The sequence below is a fragment of the Akebia trifoliata genome, chromosome 16 (genome assembly GCF_017979445.1).
Source record: "Akebia trifoliata isolate Shusen 1 chromosome 16, ASM1797944v1, whole genome shotgun sequence".
NCBI lineage: Eukaryota > Viridiplantae > Streptophyta > Magnoliopsida > Ranunculales > Lardizabalaceae > Akebia > Akebia trifoliata.
In genome coordinates, this window is record NC_141390.1 from 20,619,021 (window position 1) to 20,642,537 (window position 23,517).

The 23,517-nt window shown below is 39.2% G+C and overlaps 3 protein-coding genes across 3 annotated transcripts; all 3 read right to left on the minus strand.

The window, feature by feature from the left end:
- Nucleotides 1–1,880: 1,880 nt before the first annotated feature.
- On the minus strand, nt 1,881–2,825 carry LOC147382790 (uncharacterized). Its single transcript, XM_086427229.1, has 4 exons — nt 2,673–2,825; nt 2,342–2,563; nt 2,197–2,256; nt 1,881–2,108 (listed from the first exon to the last, which is right to left on the minus strand). Exons 1-4 carry the CDS (start codon nt 2,823–2,825, stop codon nt 1,881–1,883), a joined length of 663 nt encoding a protein of 220 aa, XP_086283355.1.
- LOC147382791 (uncharacterized) lies at nt 2,822–5,166 on the minus strand. Its single transcript, XM_086427230.1, has 4 exons — nt 5,053–5,166; nt 3,347–4,360; nt 3,104–3,262; nt 2,822–3,034 (listed from the first exon to the last, which is right to left on the minus strand). The coding sequence occupies exons 1-4, from the start codon at nt 5,164–5,166 to the stop codon at nt 2,822–2,824; spliced, it is 1,500 nt and encodes a 499-aa protein (XP_086283356.1).
- Nucleotides 5,167–10,603: 5,437 nt separating this feature from the next.
- LOC147382792 (C2 calcium/lipid-binding plant phosphoribosyltransferase family protein) lies at nt 10,604–14,223 on the minus strand. The gene has a single exon (XM_086428990.1). The coding sequence runs from the start codon at nt 14,031–14,033 to the stop codon at nt 10,947–10,949; it is 3,087 nt and encodes a 1,028-aa protein (XP_086285116.1). The 5' UTR covers nt 14,034–14,223; the 3' UTR covers nt 10,604–10,946.
- Nucleotides 14,224–23,517: the final 9,294 nt, after the last annotated feature.

Genomic DNA, 23,517 nt, shown 5'->3' on the forward strand with positions numbered 1-23,517 from the left:
AACGGACCAACCAACTCACTAAAATTTTCCGGGAGGAGGACGCCTTGGTCATAGCCAAATTGACGAAGAACCCGAAGTGGTACATAATGAGTTGCCTCGTGAAGACCAATCAAAACAAGGAAACGAGCCCCATCAAAAGCAATCACGGGGGACCCTCGAGGTTGGAAGGCACCAACCCATCTCACTTCCTCATCATCAAGGTTGCCAACAAAAGAATACCATTCTTCTTTGCTACCTGAGATGAAAGGAGCAACTCGCTTCGACATCATGAGTACGAGATCAGCATTAACACAAAATGGGCGATTAACCACTTCAGTTGAAGCCAGATGATCCAGGAACCAGAGCTATAATAACAGGAGCATTCTAAACTTGGGAAACTAATAAATTCAAGTTCAAAATTTGAATCCAAACTAAAATGGAATTTACCTGCAGGAGGGGAGCACATCCTCGAAAAGTCCGATCACGGCCCAAAGAACAAGTCGTGAGAGATTGGAACATTCCACTCAAAAGCATCGGGGCCAACCGGCGTCCCTCCCGGACTTGTTGCACAACTTGAATAAGAAAAAGATCTATGATGTCTCCGCCACCCGGGAACAAGAGTTGACTCACCGCCATCAAAGTGAGAGCATTAAAATGAATCAGAGGCTTCGAGGGATCCGTGAGGCGTTCAACCAAAAAAGACTTGGACATTGTCTTCAAAATCGATCCGCCATCCGGAATCTTCAAAAATTTATGATTTATACCCCAAAAATTTACGATTTATAACCCATCACGTAAAGGCGGAATCACGACGGGACCCGATATCTCAAGCCCCAACAATACTTCAAATTCCTCGATAGTGGGAGTCATTTCATGTACCCCAAACCGGAAAAGATTAAGCTCGGGAATCCAATACCCCAACATAGCCTCAATCAAACCCCATTGCAATGGGACCTTAGGCAACGAGAGAGTGAACCCCAACTTGTTCAAGCACCATCGAGCTCTATCATCATTGTCCATGCTAGCTATCCAACTACTCAAAAAAGAATCAACAATGCCATACCTTTTAAAGTTGGGAAGAGTGGATGACACCTCCATAGAACTTGAGAAGAGGCTTTGAAGGAAGAAGAAGAGTAAAAATCGGTCAAAAGTGAAAAAGGAAAGTAAAGGTGAAAGTGAGATGTTAAGGCAGGATGGAAGGTTAAGTAAATCATTCTGGTCCGTGCCCAAAACACGAATGCAATCAAAGATAACTCATCCGTGTCAACAATACGGATGAAGCAAGATATGACTAATCCGTTCCTAAGGCACGGATAAGACATAAAATACCCTATCCGTGCTCTTGGAACGGATGAACATTGAAAAATTCCATCCGTATTGAAGGCACGGACCAGGACATTCTTCAACCTTGGGACCCAAATCATTGGAAATGCTGATAATTCCGGATTACATAATATGCACCTTAGGGCTTAACAATAGAAATTCCTACATGCTCGATAAATGTGTTAAAAACTCACAAAATTTCTCGAGATACATCGGGCACATAGAACTCGTCAAGATCATATTAGGGTAGATCAGACATCGAAGGATCACATCACTCACCATGAGTCCCAAACGACTCACACCACTCAAAAGCACACTCGAAGGGTCTTGGGGACCCTTGTCGCATCCTTTACCCGCCCGTAGATTCACCGACACTCAAGGGGGTTCAAAAACCCCAATGAACAATATCTCACCCGAGAAGTTCGAATGAATTACACACATAGTCATGACAATGTAACAAATACAAGGAACAATGAGCGTAAATACATATATATACCAAAGTTATAATGTCTGCATACAATAGCTGAAAGTCTAAATATAAAAACATCTAATGTTTTGCAAGGTACATAAAAACAAAGTCAGACAGAGGGGGGAGCATCATCCCGAGCACTCTGAGTCTCTGGGATGGTTCCAGAAGAAGATCCAGCCACCGCACCCGAGCCAGACACCCCGGAAGAAGGTAGGCCGTGCATCCGCAACCGTCCCTCCGAATCCGTGAAGAATAGCTCCGCGTCCAGGGCAGCATCTTGCTCCGTAGTACCCGCGAGATCAGCACCTGGAACGGAGGGTCCAGTAGAGGGGGAGGCCTGAAAATAAGAGAAACAAAGCATATTAAGCAACAATGATATATGCCGCATGGGTAGAGAAATGAACGGATAAAATGTAAGTACTTACCCTAGGAGGTGTCGGAGGCCGCGCAGAGGTGCTCGCTCCATCTCGGCGTCGATAGTAGTCCTGAAAAGATCATATGTTAGAACCAGTCAAAATTTAATACCAGGAGTTATGATCTGCAAAACAGAAAATAAGCGAAATGACGTACCATCTCAGCCTGAAAACGAGACTCGCGCATGGCCATCTCCAGCTCCAACTCCTGGATCCGGGTCGCCTGAGTCTCGAGACGAGCCTCTTGCTCCTCCAACCGAGCAGCCTGCTCCTCCACCTCCGCCCTAGAGGCCCTCCACCTGTTCTCCATCTCCACTGCCCTCGCCGCTTGGGCCTCAATCACATCGTAACCCTCTCGAAGACGACGAAGATCATCAGCCTGAAAACAAGAAAGTCAACCAAGTAAGAATGATAAAAAGCAAAAAATTCTAAAAAAGGGAAGGCAATGATAGAATATATACCGTGACAGCGTGCTCCTATAGAAGGACCCCTCCAATCTCAGTGATGCCGGCCCGGGCAGAGACAGCAGGCATAATGCACCCAATGGAGGCCTCTCGGAACCACGCCTGGTAGTCACCCCCTCTCACCAGTCCAGTAGCATCTACGCCCCGCGCCTGGGCAAAATACTCATCCATCGTCATCGCACCCGAGATAGCTCAGGTGGAGCGACAGGGATGCGAAGACTCCCGTCATGCTGAAAGAACAAACGCTCCCCTAGATAAAATGTATATCTCTTCTCACCGATGAAGTAGGGGTAGCGCTGTCGCCTGGTGTTACGCCTATAGGCGTTCCTCACCTCCTGCCTCCCGCTAACGGTGCGGGGAAGGTCTCGCAAAGTAACAGAGAAGATCTGCAAAAGAGATAGTCAGAAGACAGAAAAGTTTAAGGCCAAACGAAAGAGAAAAGTTCACGTACTCACGTCTCGAAGACGACACCGGTCAATGTGGGCCCGTGCACTCCTGGGGCTGCTCCTAATGGCCCTAGCATCTCTGGTGGCCCAAAACGCCCCCAATGGGTAACCCTCGTCAGGATGACGACGGGTGGGCAGATAAAAGGGAAAGTAGACGTGAACGAAGATCTGAAAGAGAGGATGAAGCGTCAGACGAGTAAATAGGAGTGGAAGGAGAATTAGACAGAGAAATAAAATCAGGACCTAGTTTACCTCGATAAAATGCCAAAAGAATCGAGTAGAGATGCCAGCTCCACGGGGCGCGGTAATGCCCGCCACTACTCGATCAAGGCCGGCCAGAATGGTACCATAAATGAGACTACCCCAATCAAAATCGCCAATGTGATCGATATCATGCATGACAGAGAGGAATGTGGTGGAAACTGAAGAATCGTCCTCTAAGAAGAAACAGCTACCAATGAGAAGGAGAAAGCAGATCCGAAAGATGATGTCGAAATCACGATCACCGAAGCGGGCCGATCTTTCTCTATAGGTAGGCGGAGCTCCATCCTCTCCCTCAATCAACAGTAGACCCATCAACACCTCCGTGCTAATCCTACCCTGCTTCCCCACCATAGAAACGGGTACTCTAGTAATGCCCAACAGCTCTCCCACCTCCTGGATAGATAGTAGAGTCAAAGGCAGAGGCTCTCCATCCATCGCGATACCTGTAATCGCCACAAAATCCGAAGGCCTGATGCCTATCTCCACCTCTGGCATATGGAATGAATGAGTCGTCGGAAACCACCTCTCCACCATGGCCAAGAACAAGGGTCGATCCGCCTTAAAAGACGGTATCTGCAAGAAAGCGCCAAAGCCCACAGTGGCAAACTGCGTCCGAAGGTCATCCGAGAATAGGGCGGCAGTAGAAAGAAAGGCACTCCACCTACCCCTGAAGCTGGCTGAAGGATAGGGTGTAGGGATGTCCAAACGAACTAACATGGAGACATGCCTCCCTAATCCACGGAGAAGAGAGGTATCTGGTACTCTCTCACTCTCCTCTACAGGGATCTCAACCCTGGGAACCTCTCTGCCAACTCTACCGGCACCTACGGCCCTATCCGCCCGACCTCGGCCACCGCGTCGACCTCTACCACCACTACCGCTCGGCAGATCCTCAACTGGACCACTCTGAGAAGAACTGGCCTCATCTGCCCTGCTGCCAGACGAAGAGCCAGCTACCGACGCTGAATCGGGCCTATGTGAAGGCTGTCTCGGCCAACCATACTATGTGGCCACACCGGACCCCAAGTCAAAGCGAGCCCGAGTCCGGGGCCTCGCCTCCTCCTCCTCATCATCGGATAACCGACGCACTACTCGACTCCTCCGCTCTCTACCCATCTGTAAGTCGCCATATGATCAACCAACAACGCAAAAGTCACGTATCTCGATGAATCTGCCTAGGTTAAACCTAACCAAGTCGAGTCAAACCAGCTTAAACTCAATCAATCAGTGTCCTACCTAGCTAACCCACTAAACCCATCCCATCTAGGTCAAATCTAAGTCAAACCCATCCAACCAAAGCCAAACCTGGGTCAACTCAACCTAAAACCCAGTCAACTCGACCAACTCACCCAAAACCGATCCAACCCTACTCAACTCAGTAAACATGACCAACTCAGCCAAATTCAGTCAACCCAAGATCAAGTCAACCCGCAAATCCAGTCAAAACCAATCCAATCCCAGTCAACTCAAAGTCTTACCAAAACCTAGTCAACACAAGCTAACACAATCAATCCAGACCCAGTCAACTCGAAGTCAATTCAGCCCAGTCTAACCCCAAACCAAATCAAACCAGTTTGAACCCAGTCAACCTAATCAAAGCCAACCAGTCTTATACCAACCCCAAAATGACCTTTAAACTACATCTCTTCCCGCCCAAAAGCAATTTCCGAAATGCCCCTCTTACCCATCTATACCATCACTTCTTCACTAAACGATCCTTCAAACAAACCACCCGGATCCCCATGTACCACCTTAAATGGCCCCAACTTCAACCATACTAAACCCCAACATAAGTCGCCCTCAACCATCATCCGTACATGATTCACCCTCAACCATCATCACTTCCAAACTACACAAACCCATACACCCTATGAACCGAACCTACCAAACCCAACGACCACCCAAGAATCGATTGCCAATCCAAGTCGCCCAAATGGTCCAGCCTCATCAAAACTCTCATCAAAACAGTACCAAACCGCGATATCTTATTAACAGCCCAAAAAACCACCCCTCCTCCTACCACCTAAAACAGTACTGTGCCCCATCATCCTGGGAAATTTTCATCCATCACCATTCTCCGTAAACCCCATCATGGCAGTTTGCCTCACGAATCAAAAGCCACCAATCATACCCACAACCGTCTCCATACACCACCATCAAGTTCCCAAACATCCTGGGAAACTCCTCGTCCAACACCAACAGTAACCCATACGTTCATGAAAAAGCATAAAAGATTGACAAAATAATTGATATCACATGCAAATAAAAAGGAAGGAAATAGCACATATAAAGCAGGCAAAAACGAAAATCAAAGGGGAAACACAAAGCAGAGGCATTGTTCGCGCATGAAGTGGGTAAGGAAGATAAAAGAGAAAGGTTAACCGAAGACTTACCTCGACACAAGACCATAATCGAACTCGCCCGCACGCCAAATTCTCTCACAAGCATTCAAAGGCGATACACACTCCCACTTACGCTCACAACCAGTTCGCAAAAGGTCCGAACAACGAAAATAAAGAAAAAATGAAGAGAAGAGAAGAGAAGTTAATAAGAAAATGAAGAAGTGAGAGGAGAATCGTCAAAAGGCGCCTGAGAGAAAGGAAAAAATCGAAAGAAACCAAAGAAGAAGAAAATGGAGGGGCGCGCAGGCTTTAACCGTTTGAAATTCCTACTGGTCCGTGTCACCAGTACGGATGAGACAAGGAATGCGTCATCCGTGCCACTAGAACGGAAAAGGAGAGCTTAATAGGATCCGTGCCCCAGGCACGGATGAGATAAAAATAATACCATCCGTGTTTTAGACACGGGTCAAATCACTCCAAACGTCATCCGTGCCTTAAGCACGGATCAAATCGAAAAAAAAAAAATCAATCAAAAATTAAAAATAAAAAAAAAACCTTTCGAGTTGCACTCAATTTCGATTTGTCAAAACACGACCGAGAAATACCCAAATTTCAAAATCACCAAATCTTCATCAAATCCGAGGTTTCACACGAGCTCCGCGCCATCGAGACCAAAGAATCAATAAGGTAACTCTGTCAGACCCCGTGCTTGAGTAACCATTTTTATGCAAAAGTCATCAATTCAACCGATAATTCGAAGTCGTGTTTTGCAAAATTTCGTCGGACCCGTACAAATAGGGGTTTGGTCTATTCTTTGCACGCAATTCCTGCAAAGAAGGGCAGCTGTAGACACCTCAATTTGAACGGGCTCTCACTTAAAAGGGCCCAAAAACAATAATGTTTCAATAAATTCGACCCACGGGCCTCAATGGCCCGAATCATCAAAAAATGATATTTTCGCCGAAACCCAAGCCCTAACACCTCTCAATGGGTTAGTATAAGGGTGTCAATGGATAGCCAAAATTCGAATTCGAATTCGAATTCGAATCAATTTCGGATACGAATTCGGATATCGCAATATCCGAATTCGATAATATCCGCTCCGATATACATATGTATTCTGTATTCATGTTTTACAACAAAACATTTATATATGTATACATATCCTGTGTATTCGTGTTTTACAACAAAATTTTAATTTCCTTTTATCTTCTCTCACCGACTCACCCTCAACCACACGAACCAGTCGAAGTAAATGGAACGAGGGTGGGGTTTCGACCGTGCGGGGTTGCGACTCTTTCTCCGGCCGGCGAGCGTGCAGGTACGTACTCTCTGTCTGTCTCTCTCTCTCTCTCTCTTCCTATTTCAATAAAGCCCATTTTTTCGACGGTACGAACTTCATAACCATCGTCTTCTCCGACCGAAGAGCATCAACGATACTCTCTCTCTCTCTCACACGTAGAATAAAACCCCATTTTTTTATTCAAATTCGAATGGAGATGAAAAAAAATAAGAAAATCAATTTTTTTTGTTTTTACAGATTCGAATAAGTGGAATTTTACTCACACACAGAGTAAAATCTCATCGTCTTCAGCTCTCATCCCTCATCGTTTTCCACGATCTCAACCCCTCACTGTCGGAATCTTTCTCAACGGCTCACCTTCGGCATTGGCGTCCATTGACAGGTAGAATAGTTCGAAATCTCTCTCTCAAAACCCATTTGATTTTCTTTGGTTTTTTTTTTTTCGGATAGTTTTCGAATTATAGATTTCGTATTCGAATCGGATAATATCGGATATCCGATAATTTATTCGGATACGAATTCGAATATGCATTAGTGATATCTGATCGGATTCGAATTCGAATTCGGATAGTACTAAAAAATTTCGGATTCGAATTCGGATATAACACTATCCGATCGGATATCTATCCGTTGACAGCCCTAGGTTAGTAGGCCCACCAAAAGGGTTCGGCACACTCCCATCTACCCCGCTCCATGCGAAATACCGATTTCCCAACAAAAGGGGCCAACGGGCCACTAAGGCCCAAAACATCAAAAGTGGAAGCTACGGTTAAATCAACGCCCCTAAGACCACCCCGTGGTCTCGAGGACCCGAAAAAAAGGGTCGTGGCCCATCCCACAGCTGTTCAACATCGTCGCTCCGCGCTCACATACAAAAATCAATAAATTCCCCAACGGGCCCAAAAGCCCGATTTGCCAACACGTGGCATTTTGATTAAATCAATGATTTCAAAAAATAAAAAAAAATCAAAAAAATAAAAATGTGAGACTTGGGATGCCTACCCTTCACCCAACCTTCACCGTCCCATCTCCAAATCCGATATCCAATCCAAAACCACCCACAACCCTTCTAAACCCAAGCCCAATACATTAAAAGCCCATAACCACTATCCATACCCAATTCACTATCCAACCCATACCCATCAACCCTTACCCATATCAACCAATCAACCCCTCAACATCAAAAGATGACACTTGTCATCACCATCCTTCACCTCCCTCATCCAATCACACACTCCCATCACCATGCTCTAAACAACTCATCTAACACATCTCACCTCTCTCCAAAATCACCTCAACCCATACCCTACCCTAACCTAACATATCCCCATCCTCTAAAATCAACAACCACCCACACCTCCACCCATACCCTAATCCATCACCATTATCTAACATCATCAACCAGCCACATCACCACCCATACCTCTACCCATCACCTTCCCTAAAACACTCCAATAAAATCAACTCAACCCATACTTCATTCATCATCAATCAACTAACCCATTTCTCTCTCTCTAATCAAACAACCCCCACCAACCAATCAACCAATCTCATTCCTCACCCCCTCATCATGATTGCCACATGGCATCATCTCCTTTCTCCTCCCAAAAACCAACTTAACAACCTCTTACACAACCCATCCTCCTAAATCTACACACCTCACCTCATCAACCAACCTAACACTCATTCTCTAAACCACCCCCTTACACCCCCACTCCACCACCAACCATCACTCATGTCAACCCATCAAACACTCTACCCAAATGGATTTGGGTAGGATCCAACCCATTTAGATCTAAATCTCACCTATTTTCACTCATTACACATTTACCCTCCATTTCACCTTAAATTTCACACCTTTCACTCTTCAATCCTATGTCATTACCCCTTCTCTCACATTTTAAGCCCATTATACCCCCAAACCCCCTCCAAACACCTATAAATACCTCCCCTCTCATCCCAAAAAGGGTTACACCAAGTCTCACAAGAAAAATATTTTCTCTACTCCTCTCTATCATTCTCTCATACTATCTTCTAAAAAAGGAAATTCCATTCTCATATTACACTAAGGGTTTAAGAAGCATAGAAGAAGAAGGAAGGGAAGAAAAGAAAGGAGAACCTTGAAGCTACAAGGTGGGTTTTAACCCCCCCGCCCCCCCTTCTCTCTCTCTAACATTCTACTCTTCCCTCTTCTAACACCCCCTTCTTCTATTTTATTTTACCCCTTTTTATGATTGGACCCCAAGGCTAAGGTTCATAAGGGTCATTTCCATTAATGAAATGACCCTATGATCAAGCCAAAATTAAATCCCTACTTAGGAAACAAATGCACCCACGTGGTACAATTTTCACTTTTTTTTAAAAATCAAAGTAGTCGAGTTGTGTAGAGGTTACCGCCACGTGGCGGGGAGAAAAGGGTGCCTAACACCTTCCATTTTCTCCAATCGAGCCGCTTACCCAAATCTCAAGGTTTGACCACCCCTTTATCCATCGTGAGTCACTAAAGATGCCGAAATGTCATTTCTTGAAAAATGCCTCACGGGTGACCATTCACACCCACTTCTAACTTGAATGGTGGCGACTCCAATATTTAGTAGTTGTGGTCGTCATAATGACGAAAACCACGTAGCTACAATATAGATTCAATAGGCTACTAAATATTTTGATAATTTTTTGTATTGAACTACCAAATGAAGTTTCATTTGATTATTATTTTATTTAATTTTTTATGAGATTTCAGAATCCCTAAATCAAGAGCTAAGGTTTCCGTGGTCATTTCTAATCTACTTTATAAGTTTCCAATTTCTAAGGATATTGTTCATTTTTTAAGTAAAATAAATGGAAAGATCGATTAGAAACTTAACGTAATGACTTGTGTAAATGATTCAAACCAAGAAAACCATCCATGATCAATTTTCATACCAAAAAAAAAAAAGTATAAAAAAAAAAAAAAAACATACATCTTCAAAATGTTTGAAAATGGCTTCATCAAATCCTTTCCATTAGAATGAAGTTTTCAAAACTCAAGTAGGATATTAAAAATCCAATTTTTTTGAATGAAAATATTGAGTTCAAATGATAAAAGATAATTTTGACATTTCAATCATAAGAGATGTGTGGAGTGGAGTTCAGGAACTGATTAGAAATATAAATAAATAAAAATTATCAGATAGGCTATTAAGAGAAACATTAAAGGAATAATTAGAAAAAAAAAAATCGCTCCGTAAAGGTCCTTTAAATAATTTTTCCTAAATATTTTGAAAGATCACCAAATCTTTTGGTATGTCTTAAAGAGTGTTTCCATGAAAGACCCTTCAGTTAATTTTTCTCTGACGCAAACATTGCTCAACAACAAGATCTTTTAACTTTAGTTCACATCACATGACGCAAGACCCAAAATGCCTTTTATATAAAAACTGCCCTTAATGATGGAAATTATCATGAGCTGATAATAGAAAGACATTTGGACCAAATGACCCAATTTGTGTGTGTGTGTTGGTGGGTAATGAATATCTACATGGGCCACCACACTGTGCATGAGTATCAACCTGAGGAACCCAAGAAGATAATTTCATTCCAAAAGAAAATTACCAATTGTACTTCCATTCCACAACTAACCACATGAATACCACTATGATTATCAACATGGGCCACACCATACACCTTGTGGCATGAAAGTCAACATGAGCATCCCTACTAGACAATTTCATTTCAAAAGAAGATTAATTAAGTACACTTAACAATCCACACAACCACCACACCTTGTTCATGAATGTCAACCTGAGCATTCCTACAATACAACAATTTCATTCCAAAATAAAAACCACCAAGTATACTTTCCATAGTCCACACAACCACCAACACATAAATAAAAACTAGCTACACATTACACCCTCTCCTACACATTTCCCTCCAACATCCCAAATAACCAACAATCCATTCTCTACAACAAGCTATCAGCCTTTGTAGGCAGCCTCCTAAAGAAGCTGAGAGCAGGTGATGGCAAATTGCTCCTGAACCTTGGTGGCATAAATTCATATAACACACACAAGGCTAAAACAACCCTAAATGGCACAGCATAGAATACTACTGCTGCAATCAAGCAAAGCACCACAAACAAGAATGTCGCCCTTGGGTCTCTCCAACTTAGCAGTGCTTCGAACCTTTCACCTTGTGTTGCTAAATCACCCACAACGATTTGAATTCTCCCGGCCACGCTTCTTAGTCGATCATACCTCATCCGCACTATCTCAGCACTTCGAGACGTTGGGAATGTATCGAATTCCTCATCCAACTCATCTGGGTACACTGTCTCAGCATGTGAGAGTCCAATGTCCATGTGGGGTGGGTGACGTGGTCGAGCTCTGAACCTCCAAAGACCGATGAATGAAATGTAAACCAATGTCGTTGGAAGGATTAACTCAGGGAAGGAGACGAGAACAAGGAAGAACACCAAGAAGAGGACCGTGTAAACCGGCTTATGCCAACTACGGATCAATTCCAACCATTTTCCCATTGCAATAATACCCGAGAGCACGGACACTAGTCGGAAGAAATTAGCCTTACTCCTCCTCATACTCCACATGTGGGAATCACGATCGAGCATGTACTCAACCACCTCTCTTCCTAGTGGTGGCTCTGCCCGGCTAAGCCGGGTTGCAACCACATTAGTTGCTTGGAACCTCAAGCTCTCAACCTGGCTTACCGACAATGGCTGCACGTAATGCATCTTTGGCAGCAATGGTGACACGTATGCATGGAGCACATTAGCCATGTTAGCACAAGAAAACCGAATCGCCAAATGAAGGTCCCCCATTTTCTTGACACCAGTGGGGTGAAGCATCAACAATGGATACGCATGAGTGTAAACCCGATCAGATTCCAAAGTCGATAACCTGATTCTTACTTTGCCAATTCGAGAATCACGGGTTCCTATACCAACCGTATTATTCTTTTCTAAGTGACAATTATCAAACACTCCAATTGTGATGACAGTGCAAGGGTCGAACACCTCCCATGTGTACTGCTCATTCCATTTGGGCGCCGAACTGTCTACTACAGTTCGGGTACGAACCCATTTATGGCCGTACTTAGCAATGCAATAGGCATCAGTCGAGGTCCCTTTTCCTTCCTTGATCTTCATTGGCAAAAGCCCACTTGCACCCAAAATACCCATCTCAAGCACACCAATATGTGGTTTCCAAAGCTGCTTCGCAGTCGGCCGCACGTCACTACTATACATCGTAGACTCATCAAGCACATGATAGCCCCCATCAAGCGAGAGACGGAGATGAATCCGAGACCCAAACCTATTCATTGTTTTTTGTTGGGAAAAGTTGTTCGAATTCAAATCGAGACTAAACCATTTTGAAACCACAGCCTTGTCGTCCATCCGCCGTTCTATTGATGTCACAGGAACAAGTACCCGACCCAACAGCTCATCTCGACCAGGCGCAATGTGGTCCTCGACAGATACCATTACATAATCTTCCAACGGCTCCGCAACAACAAACATCATATCCTGGTTCCAAAACGGGTTTGATAGGCTTCGATTGGCTGTCACAGAAGCAACTCTAGTCCTTGAAACCTGATTCCCAACTTGTGTTTTCGCGAAAAGCTCCGGATACCTCACCAACCCTGACCCCTTCTCCCCCGGCATAAGATCCTGCGCTTCAATAACCGCCACACGGAGATACCACAGTTTTGGGGAGAGATACACCTTCGACTTAAGTGAACAAAGACCATCAAAATGAACGTTCGCTGCCTTCGAATGCCACGCCTCTGCAAATGCCTCGTCAGCTTGAGTTCCAAACCAGACCGAAACCATCACCTCTCCCCCTTTCATCAACTTCTCGCCTTTCTTATCTTCCATTCGATACCATTGAGGAGCTAATTGACTATCTGGCGGAACCCGTCTTGGAACCTCACTCAAATCAAACCAAATTCGACCCAAGAAATCATCTTTATCATTCTGTTTAACAAAAATCTCCACCATAGACGACTGGATACAATCTTTCGAAAAAGCAAACACTTGGTCCCATTCGAGATTACTCGAAGAAGAAGAACACTTCTTTGTAATTCCTCTATAATTCCCAAGTTTCACCTCAGCCATTACTTCACCCACACCACCAAACACCGAAAAATCACGAGCTTTAACGACACGAACATACAAATACTGCATTTGCTCAACCAAATCATAAGTCGAACTGGTTTTATCTTTGTTCATCGATCCACCGCCAAGGTGAGGATTAGTTTCTTTAAGTAAAAACTCATTAGAACCACCAAACCCATTAAAACCAGAACCATTAACACCAGAAACAGAACCAGAACCAGAAACAGGACCATTAGTTGGTTGCATAGTTGAACCAACATTTGAACCGGGTCCAGTAGTAACAACAAGAGGTGGGTTCGGTTGAACCGGCTTTCCTTGTTGTTGGGTCTGTTGTGTTTGTGGTTGTTGTTGTTGTGGGTTGTTGTTTTGCTCTGAACCCAAATGTTGCTTCTGTTGAAGCTGATGATGATTTAAAGGCAACATTGAAGAAGAAGAAAGATTGGGCATTTGTGTTTGTTGTTGAAAAATCTTTTTCTCTTTGTTATTATTATCTTTACTTCCAATAATCAAAATTTTCTCATTTTTCATTGTGAGATAAAGTTTCAAACTTATCTCACCACGAATATGAGAGAATAAACTTCTCTTATCAAGACTATAAAGTTGAACAATCTCTTCTCCTTCTTTAACAACAGTAGAACCAGAAACTCTAATCTTACCAAGAAAATTTCGATTGTTACCAGACTTGTTCTCGTTGTAGACGTTAACTTCAACTGATCTGTAAGGAAGATCAGCAACATTAGCTACATTGAACACAAGCTTTTCGTTCCAAACTGGGTTCAAATCTTTTTGCTTCACTTGAGTTCTGTGTCTTTGGTTGTCAAACTCAACTTCAACAAATGGTGATGAAGAACCTTCACCATCTTTGGGCATTAAGTTATGGGCTGCAACTACTTCAACTATTAACTTGGGTTTCTCCATTAGAACTTAGAAGGAGAACCAGAGAAAGAGAGAGAGAAATGGGTTGTATGGGAAGAAGAGAAGGAGACAAAAGAGGAGGCTCGAGAGGCTAAAAGAGGAAGAATTGCAGGGTTGGGTGACAGATAAGAGAGTTAATTTGTAGCAAAATAGAGATGTATGCGCGTGCCAGAATCTGCAGAGAATCCGATAATTTTAATGTGATTTGTGCTGTTGGAGTCTCTGTGTTCGAGGTAACAGGAGGGAGGGAGAGCTGTTTTTTTTTTAAACAAAAAGAGGAAATTTAATATACCCCACTAGATTTCAATGAATATTCTATACGCCCCCGATTTTTTCAAATTGCTAACTTGACCCTGCTCTTCTACTATGGACAAATTGAAAAAAAAAATCTAAAAAGTAATTTTTTTTGGAAGACTTTTTAAAGAGAGATTTACCTAACAGACCTATCAATTACATTTTTATTACAAAAACTCCCTTTATAGCTCCAGATTTCTGACTACTCCAAGTTTTATCAAATTTGTTACTCAACAAACTTTTAAGTGGGACACACATCATTTTAACATATTAAATACTTATAATATCCTCACTTCTTTTGATCATTTATCTATTATATATTCTCTCTTCTCAACTTCTATTCCCTCTCCTGAAATCATCATCAGATCCACATAGTCACATTAGTAATCTGACACCGCGACCCTTTAAATTCCATTGTCAAACGCATATTGAAAAAAAAAAAAAGATATTTGATTTAAATAACTAAGGATATTATAAGTATTTAATCTATTAAAATGATATAATTCCACTCAAGTTTTAATAAAGCCGTTTCCTTTATAAGATTTCAAATCTTATTAAACTTCGTTGGGCCCACATGGATTACCTCGTTGACTTAGTATTTAATCGGTTAAAATGATATGGGTCCCATTCAAGGTTTGTTGAAACATTTTCCTTAATTGTTAAGATTTCAAATCTTTCTAAACTTCGTTGGGCCCACACGGATTACCCCATTGGCTTAGTATTTAATTTGTTAAATCATGTGGGTCACACTCAAGATTTGTTGAAAGGGAATATTTTCCTTGTTGACGTAGTAGGATTTCAAGCCTTACTAAGGGTCTTTTTGCCAAAATGGATTACTACATCAGTAATCCAACACCACAACCCTTTAAGTTTCATCGAAAAACTCAAATCCAAAATAAATAAATTTTTGAGCTTGATCCAAGGTATTGGATGGCTGCTGAACTTCCACCAACTCCCAAACGTAAAATTAAAATTCAACAGTGAAAAATAAGTTTGCTAGGAAAAAAAAATTCAAAATTCGTAGAATTTTGTCCTTTACAACCCTAAGGCATCGGATCATTTTTTTTTACGCAAAAGGTGGGACCCTTAGTAAGGGTGGGCTAGTCAAACTCTTGTTAAAATACTTTCCTTAGTAAGATTTCAAACCTTACTAAGCTTTGTTGGGCCCACATGAAAAACACTTTTCTTACTAATATAGTAAGATTTTAAGCTCTTTTAAGGGCCGTTTGGCTCAAATGGATTACCATGTTAGTAATCCAACATCACAACTACCTGGATTTCATGGAAAAAAAATTAAAGATAGAAATTTTGCCTTTCCCCTATAAGGTTGGGTTTTGACAAATTTAAATGGTTTCAAGGTGTTTGAATATTGAAAATGAAATAATCGACTAAGTTTCATGGCATTGACGCTTTTTATGTATCCCGTCCTATTAACCCATCCCACCTTGATTATATATATATACCATGTTCGTAATCCAACATCACAGCTACCTGGATTTCATGGAAAAAAAATTAAAGATGGAAAATTTTGCCCTTCCCCTATAAGGTTGGGTTTTGACAAATTTAAATTGTTTCAAGGTGTTTCAATATTGAAAATGAAATAATCGACTAAGTTTCGTGGCATGGACGTTTTTAATGTATCCCGTCCTATTAACCCATCCCACCATGATTATATCTAATTATCTATATATATATATAGGGTCCCGTTCAGCACCAAACAGTTTGGCCAACATTTTAGCCAACCATTTTTGTCCTACATGGGTTAGAAGTTTTGGAATGGTCTGATTTTTGGTGAGGATGATCTCTACGGTGAGGAGATCATCCTTACTAAAAATCAGCCCATTCCAAAACTTCTAGCCCCATGTTTATAAGTTGAAAAATCGTGGACCGTCCATTTTTTGTAAACCATTTTTTATGGTGTTAGAAGTTTTGGAATGGGCTGATTTTTGGTGATGATGATCTCCTCACCGTAAAGATCATTCTCACCAAAAATCAACCCATTCCAAAACTTTTAACCCATGTTTTGAAAAATGTTTTACCAAAATGTTTGGTGCTGAACATTTCCCATATATATATATATATGGGAAATGTTCAGCAACAAACATTTTGACAAATATTTTGGCAAAACATTTTTCAAAACATGGGTTAGAGGTTTTGGAATGGGCTGATTTTTGGTGAGGATGATCTCTACGGTAGGGAGATCATCATCACCAAAAATCAGCCCATTCCGAAACTTCTAACTCTATCAAAAATGGTTTACAAAAAATGGACGGTCCACGATTTTTCAACGTGTAAACTGGAGCTAGAAGTTTTGAAATGGGCTGATTTTTGGTGAGGATGATCTCCTCACCGTAGAGATCATCCTCACCAAAAATCAGCCAATTCCAAAACCTCTAACCCATGTTTTGAAAAATGTTTGTTGCTGAACAGGACCATATATATATATATATATATATATATACATATGTTAGAGTTATTATGTAGAAGTATCACTTAATTAAGTAATAAGATGTGTGGAAAGTTATCCCCACATCCTAGGTTCAGACCCCCACCTATATTTCTTTAAAATATTAGAACTGTTATTGGCATCATTAAACCTCAATTTCTTAAATTATTTATCATACCCCAATTAAATATTAAAACACATCGTTCAAACATTAAAACAGGGTAGGAAGGAGAAAAATTATTAGGGATGGGGACGAATAAAAAATATTAGACCCAAGTCGGGGTAGAGGCAGGTCTTGGGTAAACAATAGTAATTAGGGCCCAGGTCGAGTTTACCTATATCCACTCTATTGCCATCCTTAGAAGAAAAAAAAGTCAAATCTTGGAAAAAATAATTTCTTTCAGGCATGATCCAAGGTTTGAAAATGGATGACTATCGAACTTCCACCCAATTCCCAAATTAAAAATTCAACAATGAATAATAACCTTTTTGGGAAAAAAAATCAATGTTTATAGAATTTTGTCTTTTACAACCCTAAAGCACATGATCATGTTTTTTGATGCCACAAGGAATCTTAGTATCGGTGGAATCCTTAATAACTTAGTAAGGCTAGTCAGACTCTTACCACTTTAGCAATCCAACGCCAAAGCCTTCTACAATTCATGAAAATTTGGGATCCAATAAAAAAAAATAAGCTTCGTCCAACATGTTGAAAATGAAAAAATGAACGACTGTCAAACTCTCAAATTTAAATTTAAATTCTACTTGTGAAAAATAACTTTTGTTTTTCTAACATTTTGTCCTCTACATCCCCATGGCATCTGGTCATGTTTCTGGATGCCACAATGTGAGTCATGATCGATAGTAAGATTTCAAATCTTACTAAATTAGTATGGAAAGGTTCCTTTGGAGTTGTGAGTTTCAAGGGAGGTTTTTGTAATAAAACTGAAAGAGACAGGACTGCCCCATAAATCTCTCTTTTTTTCAAATTAGATAAAGAGGCATATTTTGATATGACACCCTGAGTTTGAAGGAATGTGAGTTGCCTATCAGTCTTTGCCTTTATGTTGGAAGAGTCCTCACGAATGCGTATGGTCTTGCTACGCGGCTGACGTGGTAAGTGTACAGAATCATAAATCGTTTTCATCGGGATACCCAAGAAAAAATGAACGGCTATATACCCTTGACATGTCATCCGCGTATCTAATCACGTACGAAGATGGTGTGCAGGCATCACTATTAATGTCGGGAAGAGCCTATTTTTGTCCGGTCCTTTGTTCCACTGCGTGAAGAATATTTGGAAGACGGAAAAGTGTAAATTACTAAAACGGCTATGCATTTTGCTGTAATTATTGAATTAGTCCATTTTATTTTAATATTTACAAAAACAGTCGTATATCTAAGGCCAGGATTATCTCAAGATATCGGTTTTCAAACAAGCTAATGAATTTATCTTTAAAAATGCTAAGTTGACTTTCTACAACACCGCCCCCAACGGGAACCACTAACATGATGGTGTGCACATAATCAACAGATTTCCTCGAGATATGTGTTTTGTACATTCAAGGCAATGTTATAAGTAGTTAGTGTAGCACAACTCTTCATTTTTATACCCTTGAGTTTAATGTAAATTAAGAAGAGTAGACAAGTAAATAGTAAATAAGTATTGATTTCAAAGAAATTTGTGTTTTTCTTATCGTTTGAGGTTAAAAATATTATTTAACTCGATGTCCTGGTTAAAAAATTATTCATCATAAAAAGAATAAATAAGTAAGTAGAAAATGCGTAGGTGCCAATTAGTTTAGTTGGTAAAGTCTTTGGGTGATGATATCAAAGACTTAGGTTCAAATCTTGCATACACGAGTTATTGAACTCATTAAAAATGGGTTTATCTATTAAAATAAAAAAGTAAGTAAAAACATTGTAAATATTAAAATTATTAATTCATTAGTTTTCACCTAATACACTAAATTTTTATAAAATGAAACAAATACTTAATAGACCTTCCATATATATGGACTTTTTTCTAAATGCACCAAAACTTCTGGGGTAGTATCTTAATAACCCGACTAGTAAAAATCTTTGTTTCTTCATAGCCTCTCACCATTATAAAAATGCCAAACTCAAATCATTAAGATCAATGATTCAAAACGTTGAAATTAACCATTTAAATTAATGATTCACGTTCAAACATCAAGATCAACAATTTGTGATTAGATCTTGATGGTTGTGAAAGGTTGGTCGAGACAATTTGAATTCTTGATCTCAATGACTCATGTTCAAATATAGAGATTGATGAGTTATAATTTGACCTTGATGGCTGTAAAAAGCTTATCTAAACAATTTGAATAGTTGATCTCTACAATTAGATCAAAGGTTGATCTCAATGATTTGAATTCTCAATCTTGAAAATTTGAATGATTGATCTCAACATTGAAAGGGAAGTAAGAGGGCATCAAGAAAAGACAAATAGTTTACTAACTAGACTATTAAATTATGGTAAAAAAAACATTGATATTTCCAAATATATCCTTGATCAAGGTTCATTACGTAATTTTTTTTCTTCATAAAACATATGTAAAATGCCCCATCCCAACTAGGACAAGTGTTATGCATATTAGGATACACGTCTAGGCAGGGGTGGCAATGAGTCAAGTCATGTCATGTTGAGGTAAGGGTATTCTAAAAATTTACCCAACTCATTTAATAATCGTGTAAAAAAAACTCAAACCCAACACATTTATTAAACATAAAACCTAACATGACCACTTTATGTCCTTCAATAAAATTCAAATCTTAAGAGTAAGTTGGGAATGAGATTTTAGAAAAGATTTTCCAAAAAGTCAGGTTAGCTTGATTAACTCAGTTAGATTTCCAATCTAATTATTAAGGGTGGTTTGGCCCACATGGATTACCATATTGCCAATCCAACATCCTTTCTAGATTTTATGGAACAACTCATATTCAAAAAGAATAAAAATGAAAAATATCTTTTTTAAGTTTGATCCAAGGTGTTGAAAATGTGTGGATGGCTACCAAACTCTTAAAATTAAAATTCAAAGGTGAAAAACAATTATTTTTCAAGAAAAAAAGGGTCAAAGTTCTTAGAATTTTGTCATCTACATCCTTGGGACACCAAATCATGTTTTGGGATGCCAAAAGATAATATAGTTAGGAAACTTTTCTTACTAAGTATAGTATTTTAATTTTCCAAATTAAAGTTTAACTCTTAATTATTTGAAAAATATCTTAAAATATTATTTATATTTTATAAAATTTGTTAAAAAAAAATGCTCTATAAAAAAGTTATACTAAATTCTAGGAAAAAAATGTAATTTTATAAATCCTTAAATAATCATTGATATTTAAGATACTTCCTATGTTTCTTAATTCAAAATGACACGTTAATGATACAATAACTAAACATGTTAAAATAAGTTAAGTGGACTGAAGTCCCTAACCTAGACACGACTCATTTAATAATCGTGTTAGATGAATCGAGATTATTCTGATTTAAACATAATTACACTTGCTCCAAACTCACGAATTTCATGTCATGTTTGTGGGTAGACATCATGTTAAGATTGCCACCCCTACATCTAGGAATATTTACTCTAATAGTTCTAATTTGGGACTTCTTACTACTGCTACACCAACTTTTATTAATGTCACACCAATTTTTGTCAATGCCACACCAATTCCTATATAAATCATCAAAAAAATTGCTAACAATTGGTGTGACATTAGTAAAAAATTGGAGTGGCAATATCAGCTCTCTTTATAAAATCTTTCTTATTAAATAATCCCTTATTTGAAGACAAGTTTTTTTAGTACTTGAAAGACCTTTCTCATCTCTTTTACTTTACTTGAATTTAACAATGATAGTGATTCATTTCAACAAGAGAAAGACATACAAATAATTTCAAAAACTTGCTTAACTTTCGATTAATTCTGATAATTCATGACGATGAATAACAAACATAGAATAGCATATTTACAAACTTGAATATTTAAATGTAATATTTGACATTTCAAATATTTTTGAAAATATCTCCTAGACTGAAAGACCATGTAGAGCTTGAATTAAGGTTCACATTTTGGTTGTATGAATCACCACATTGATCGAAATGAAATTTTAGTCCTCTAAATTTTCATGGTCTAGGTATTAGTTTAAAATTTTAAAAATGAAGGGTCAATTAACTCCCAAATTTAACGAAATTTAAAATGGGTCAGGAATTGTAGACACATAAAACTACTCAAAAAGCTACAATGTATTTTGTCTTATATAAGTAAAAAAGGTTCAGAATACATTGATTTTTTGTGAGGATGATCTTTATGGTGAGGAAATCATTCTTACAAAAAAATCAGCTCATTATAAAACTTCTGACTCATTTAAAATATATATATGGAATAGGATCCGTATACATATAAAACTACTCATAAAACTACAACGTGTTTTGTCTTATATGGGTAGAGATGTTTGGAATGGACTGATTTTTTGTGAGGATGATCTCTATGGTGAGGAGATCATCCTTGCCAAAAATCAGCCCATTATGAAACTTCTAGCCCCATATTTACAAGTTGAAAATTTTTAGACCGTCCAATTTTTGTAAATCACTTTTGATGGAGTTAGAAGTTTTGGAATGGAATGATTTTGGCAAGGATGATCCCCTCACCACAGAGATCATCCTCACAAAAAATCAGCCCATTCCGAACCTTTTACCATATTAGACAAAAACGTTGTAGCTTTATAAGTAGTTTCATGTGTTTACGGAACCCGACTCTATATATATATAGGGAGCAGTTCAGCAACCATAAAGTTTGCCAAACATATTTCCAAACATGGGTTAGAAGCTTTGGAATGAACTGATTTTTTGTGAGGATGATCTCTACGGTAGAGAGATCATCCTCTTCAAAAATCAGTTCATTTTGAAATTTCTAACCCTAGATTACAAATTGAAGAATCATGGACCGTCCAATTTTTGTAAATCACTTTTGACGGGGTTATAAGTTTTGAAATAGGCTGATTTTTGATGATGATGATCTCCTCATCGTAGAGATCATCCTCATAAAAAATCAGCTCATTCCAAAGCTTCTAACTCATGTTTTGAAAAATGTTTAGCAAAGACTGCTCATCGCTCCCACATATCTATATAACATGTAGGACAAAACACGTTTGTTAAAGTGTAGGGTAAAGCTTAGGGTGTTGAACATTTCCCATATATATATATATATATATATATATATATATATGGGTGCCGTTATTTGGCCAACACTTTGGCAAACACTTTTTCAAAACATGGGTTAGAGGTCTTGGAATGGGCTGATTTTTGGTGAGGATGATCTCTATGATTAGAAGATCATCCTTACCAAAAATCAGCCCATTTCGAAATTTTTAGCCCCATGTTTACAAGTTGAAAAATCGTGGACCGTCCATTTTTTGTAAATCATTTTTTATGGGGTTAGAAGTTTTGGAATTGGCTGATTTTTGGTGAGGATGATCTCCTCACCATAGAGATCATCCTCACCAAAAATCAGCCTATTCCAAAACTTCTATCCTATGTAGGACAAAATACATTTGTTAAAGTGTAGGGTAAAGTTTAGGGTGGGGAACGGGACCCTATATATATATATATATATATGGGGCGGTTCAAGGGTCATATGAGAAAACATATGAAAAAACTTTCGTTTTTCAAAATAAGAGTTAGAGGTTTTGGATTGAGCTGATTTTTTGCAAGGATGGTCACTATAATGAAAAGATCATCCTCACAAAAAATCAGCTCAATCAGAAACTTCTAAATCCATCAAAAGTGATTTACAAATTAGTGACAAAAATTAGTAAAAAATCGACAGTCCACATTCTAAATCACTTTTAATGGGGTTAGAAGTTTCAGATTGGGCTGATTTTTTTTTTTTTTTTTGTGGATGATCTTCCTATCATAGAGATCATCCCCATAAAAAATCAGCTCAATCCAAAATTTCTAACCCATATTTTAAAATTTTATTAAAAATGAAAGTTTTTACATATGTTTTCTCATATGGCCCTTGAACCTGACCCATATATATATATATATATATATATATATATATATATATATATATATATATATAAATGGGTCCCGTTCAGCACCCTAAGCTTTACCACACACTTTAACAAACGTGTTTTGTCTTACATGGGTTAGAAGTTTTGGAATGGGCTGATTTTTGGTGAGGATGATCTCTATGGTGAGGAGATCATCCTCACCAAAAATCAGCCAATTCCAAAACTTCTAACCCCATAAAAAATGATTTACAAAAAATGGACGGTCCACGATTTTTCAACTTGTAAACATGGGGCTAAAAATTTCGAAATGGGCTGATTTTTGGTAAGGATGATCTTCTAATCATAGAGATCATCCTCACCAAAAATCAGCCCATTCCAAGACCTCTAACCCATGTTTTGAAAAAGTGTTTGCCAAAGTGTTGGTCAAATAACGGCACCCATATATATATATGGGAAATGTTCAACACCCTAAGCTTTACCCTACACTTTAACAAACGTGTTTTGTCCTACATGTTATATAGATATGTGGGAGCGATGAGCAGTCTTTGCTAAACATTTTTCAAAACATGAGTTAGAAGCTTTGGAATGAGCTGATTTTTTATGAGGATGATCTCTACGATGAGGAGATCATCATCATCAAAAATCAGCCTATTTCAAAACTTATAATCCCGTTAAAAGTGATTTACAAAAATTGGACGGTCCAT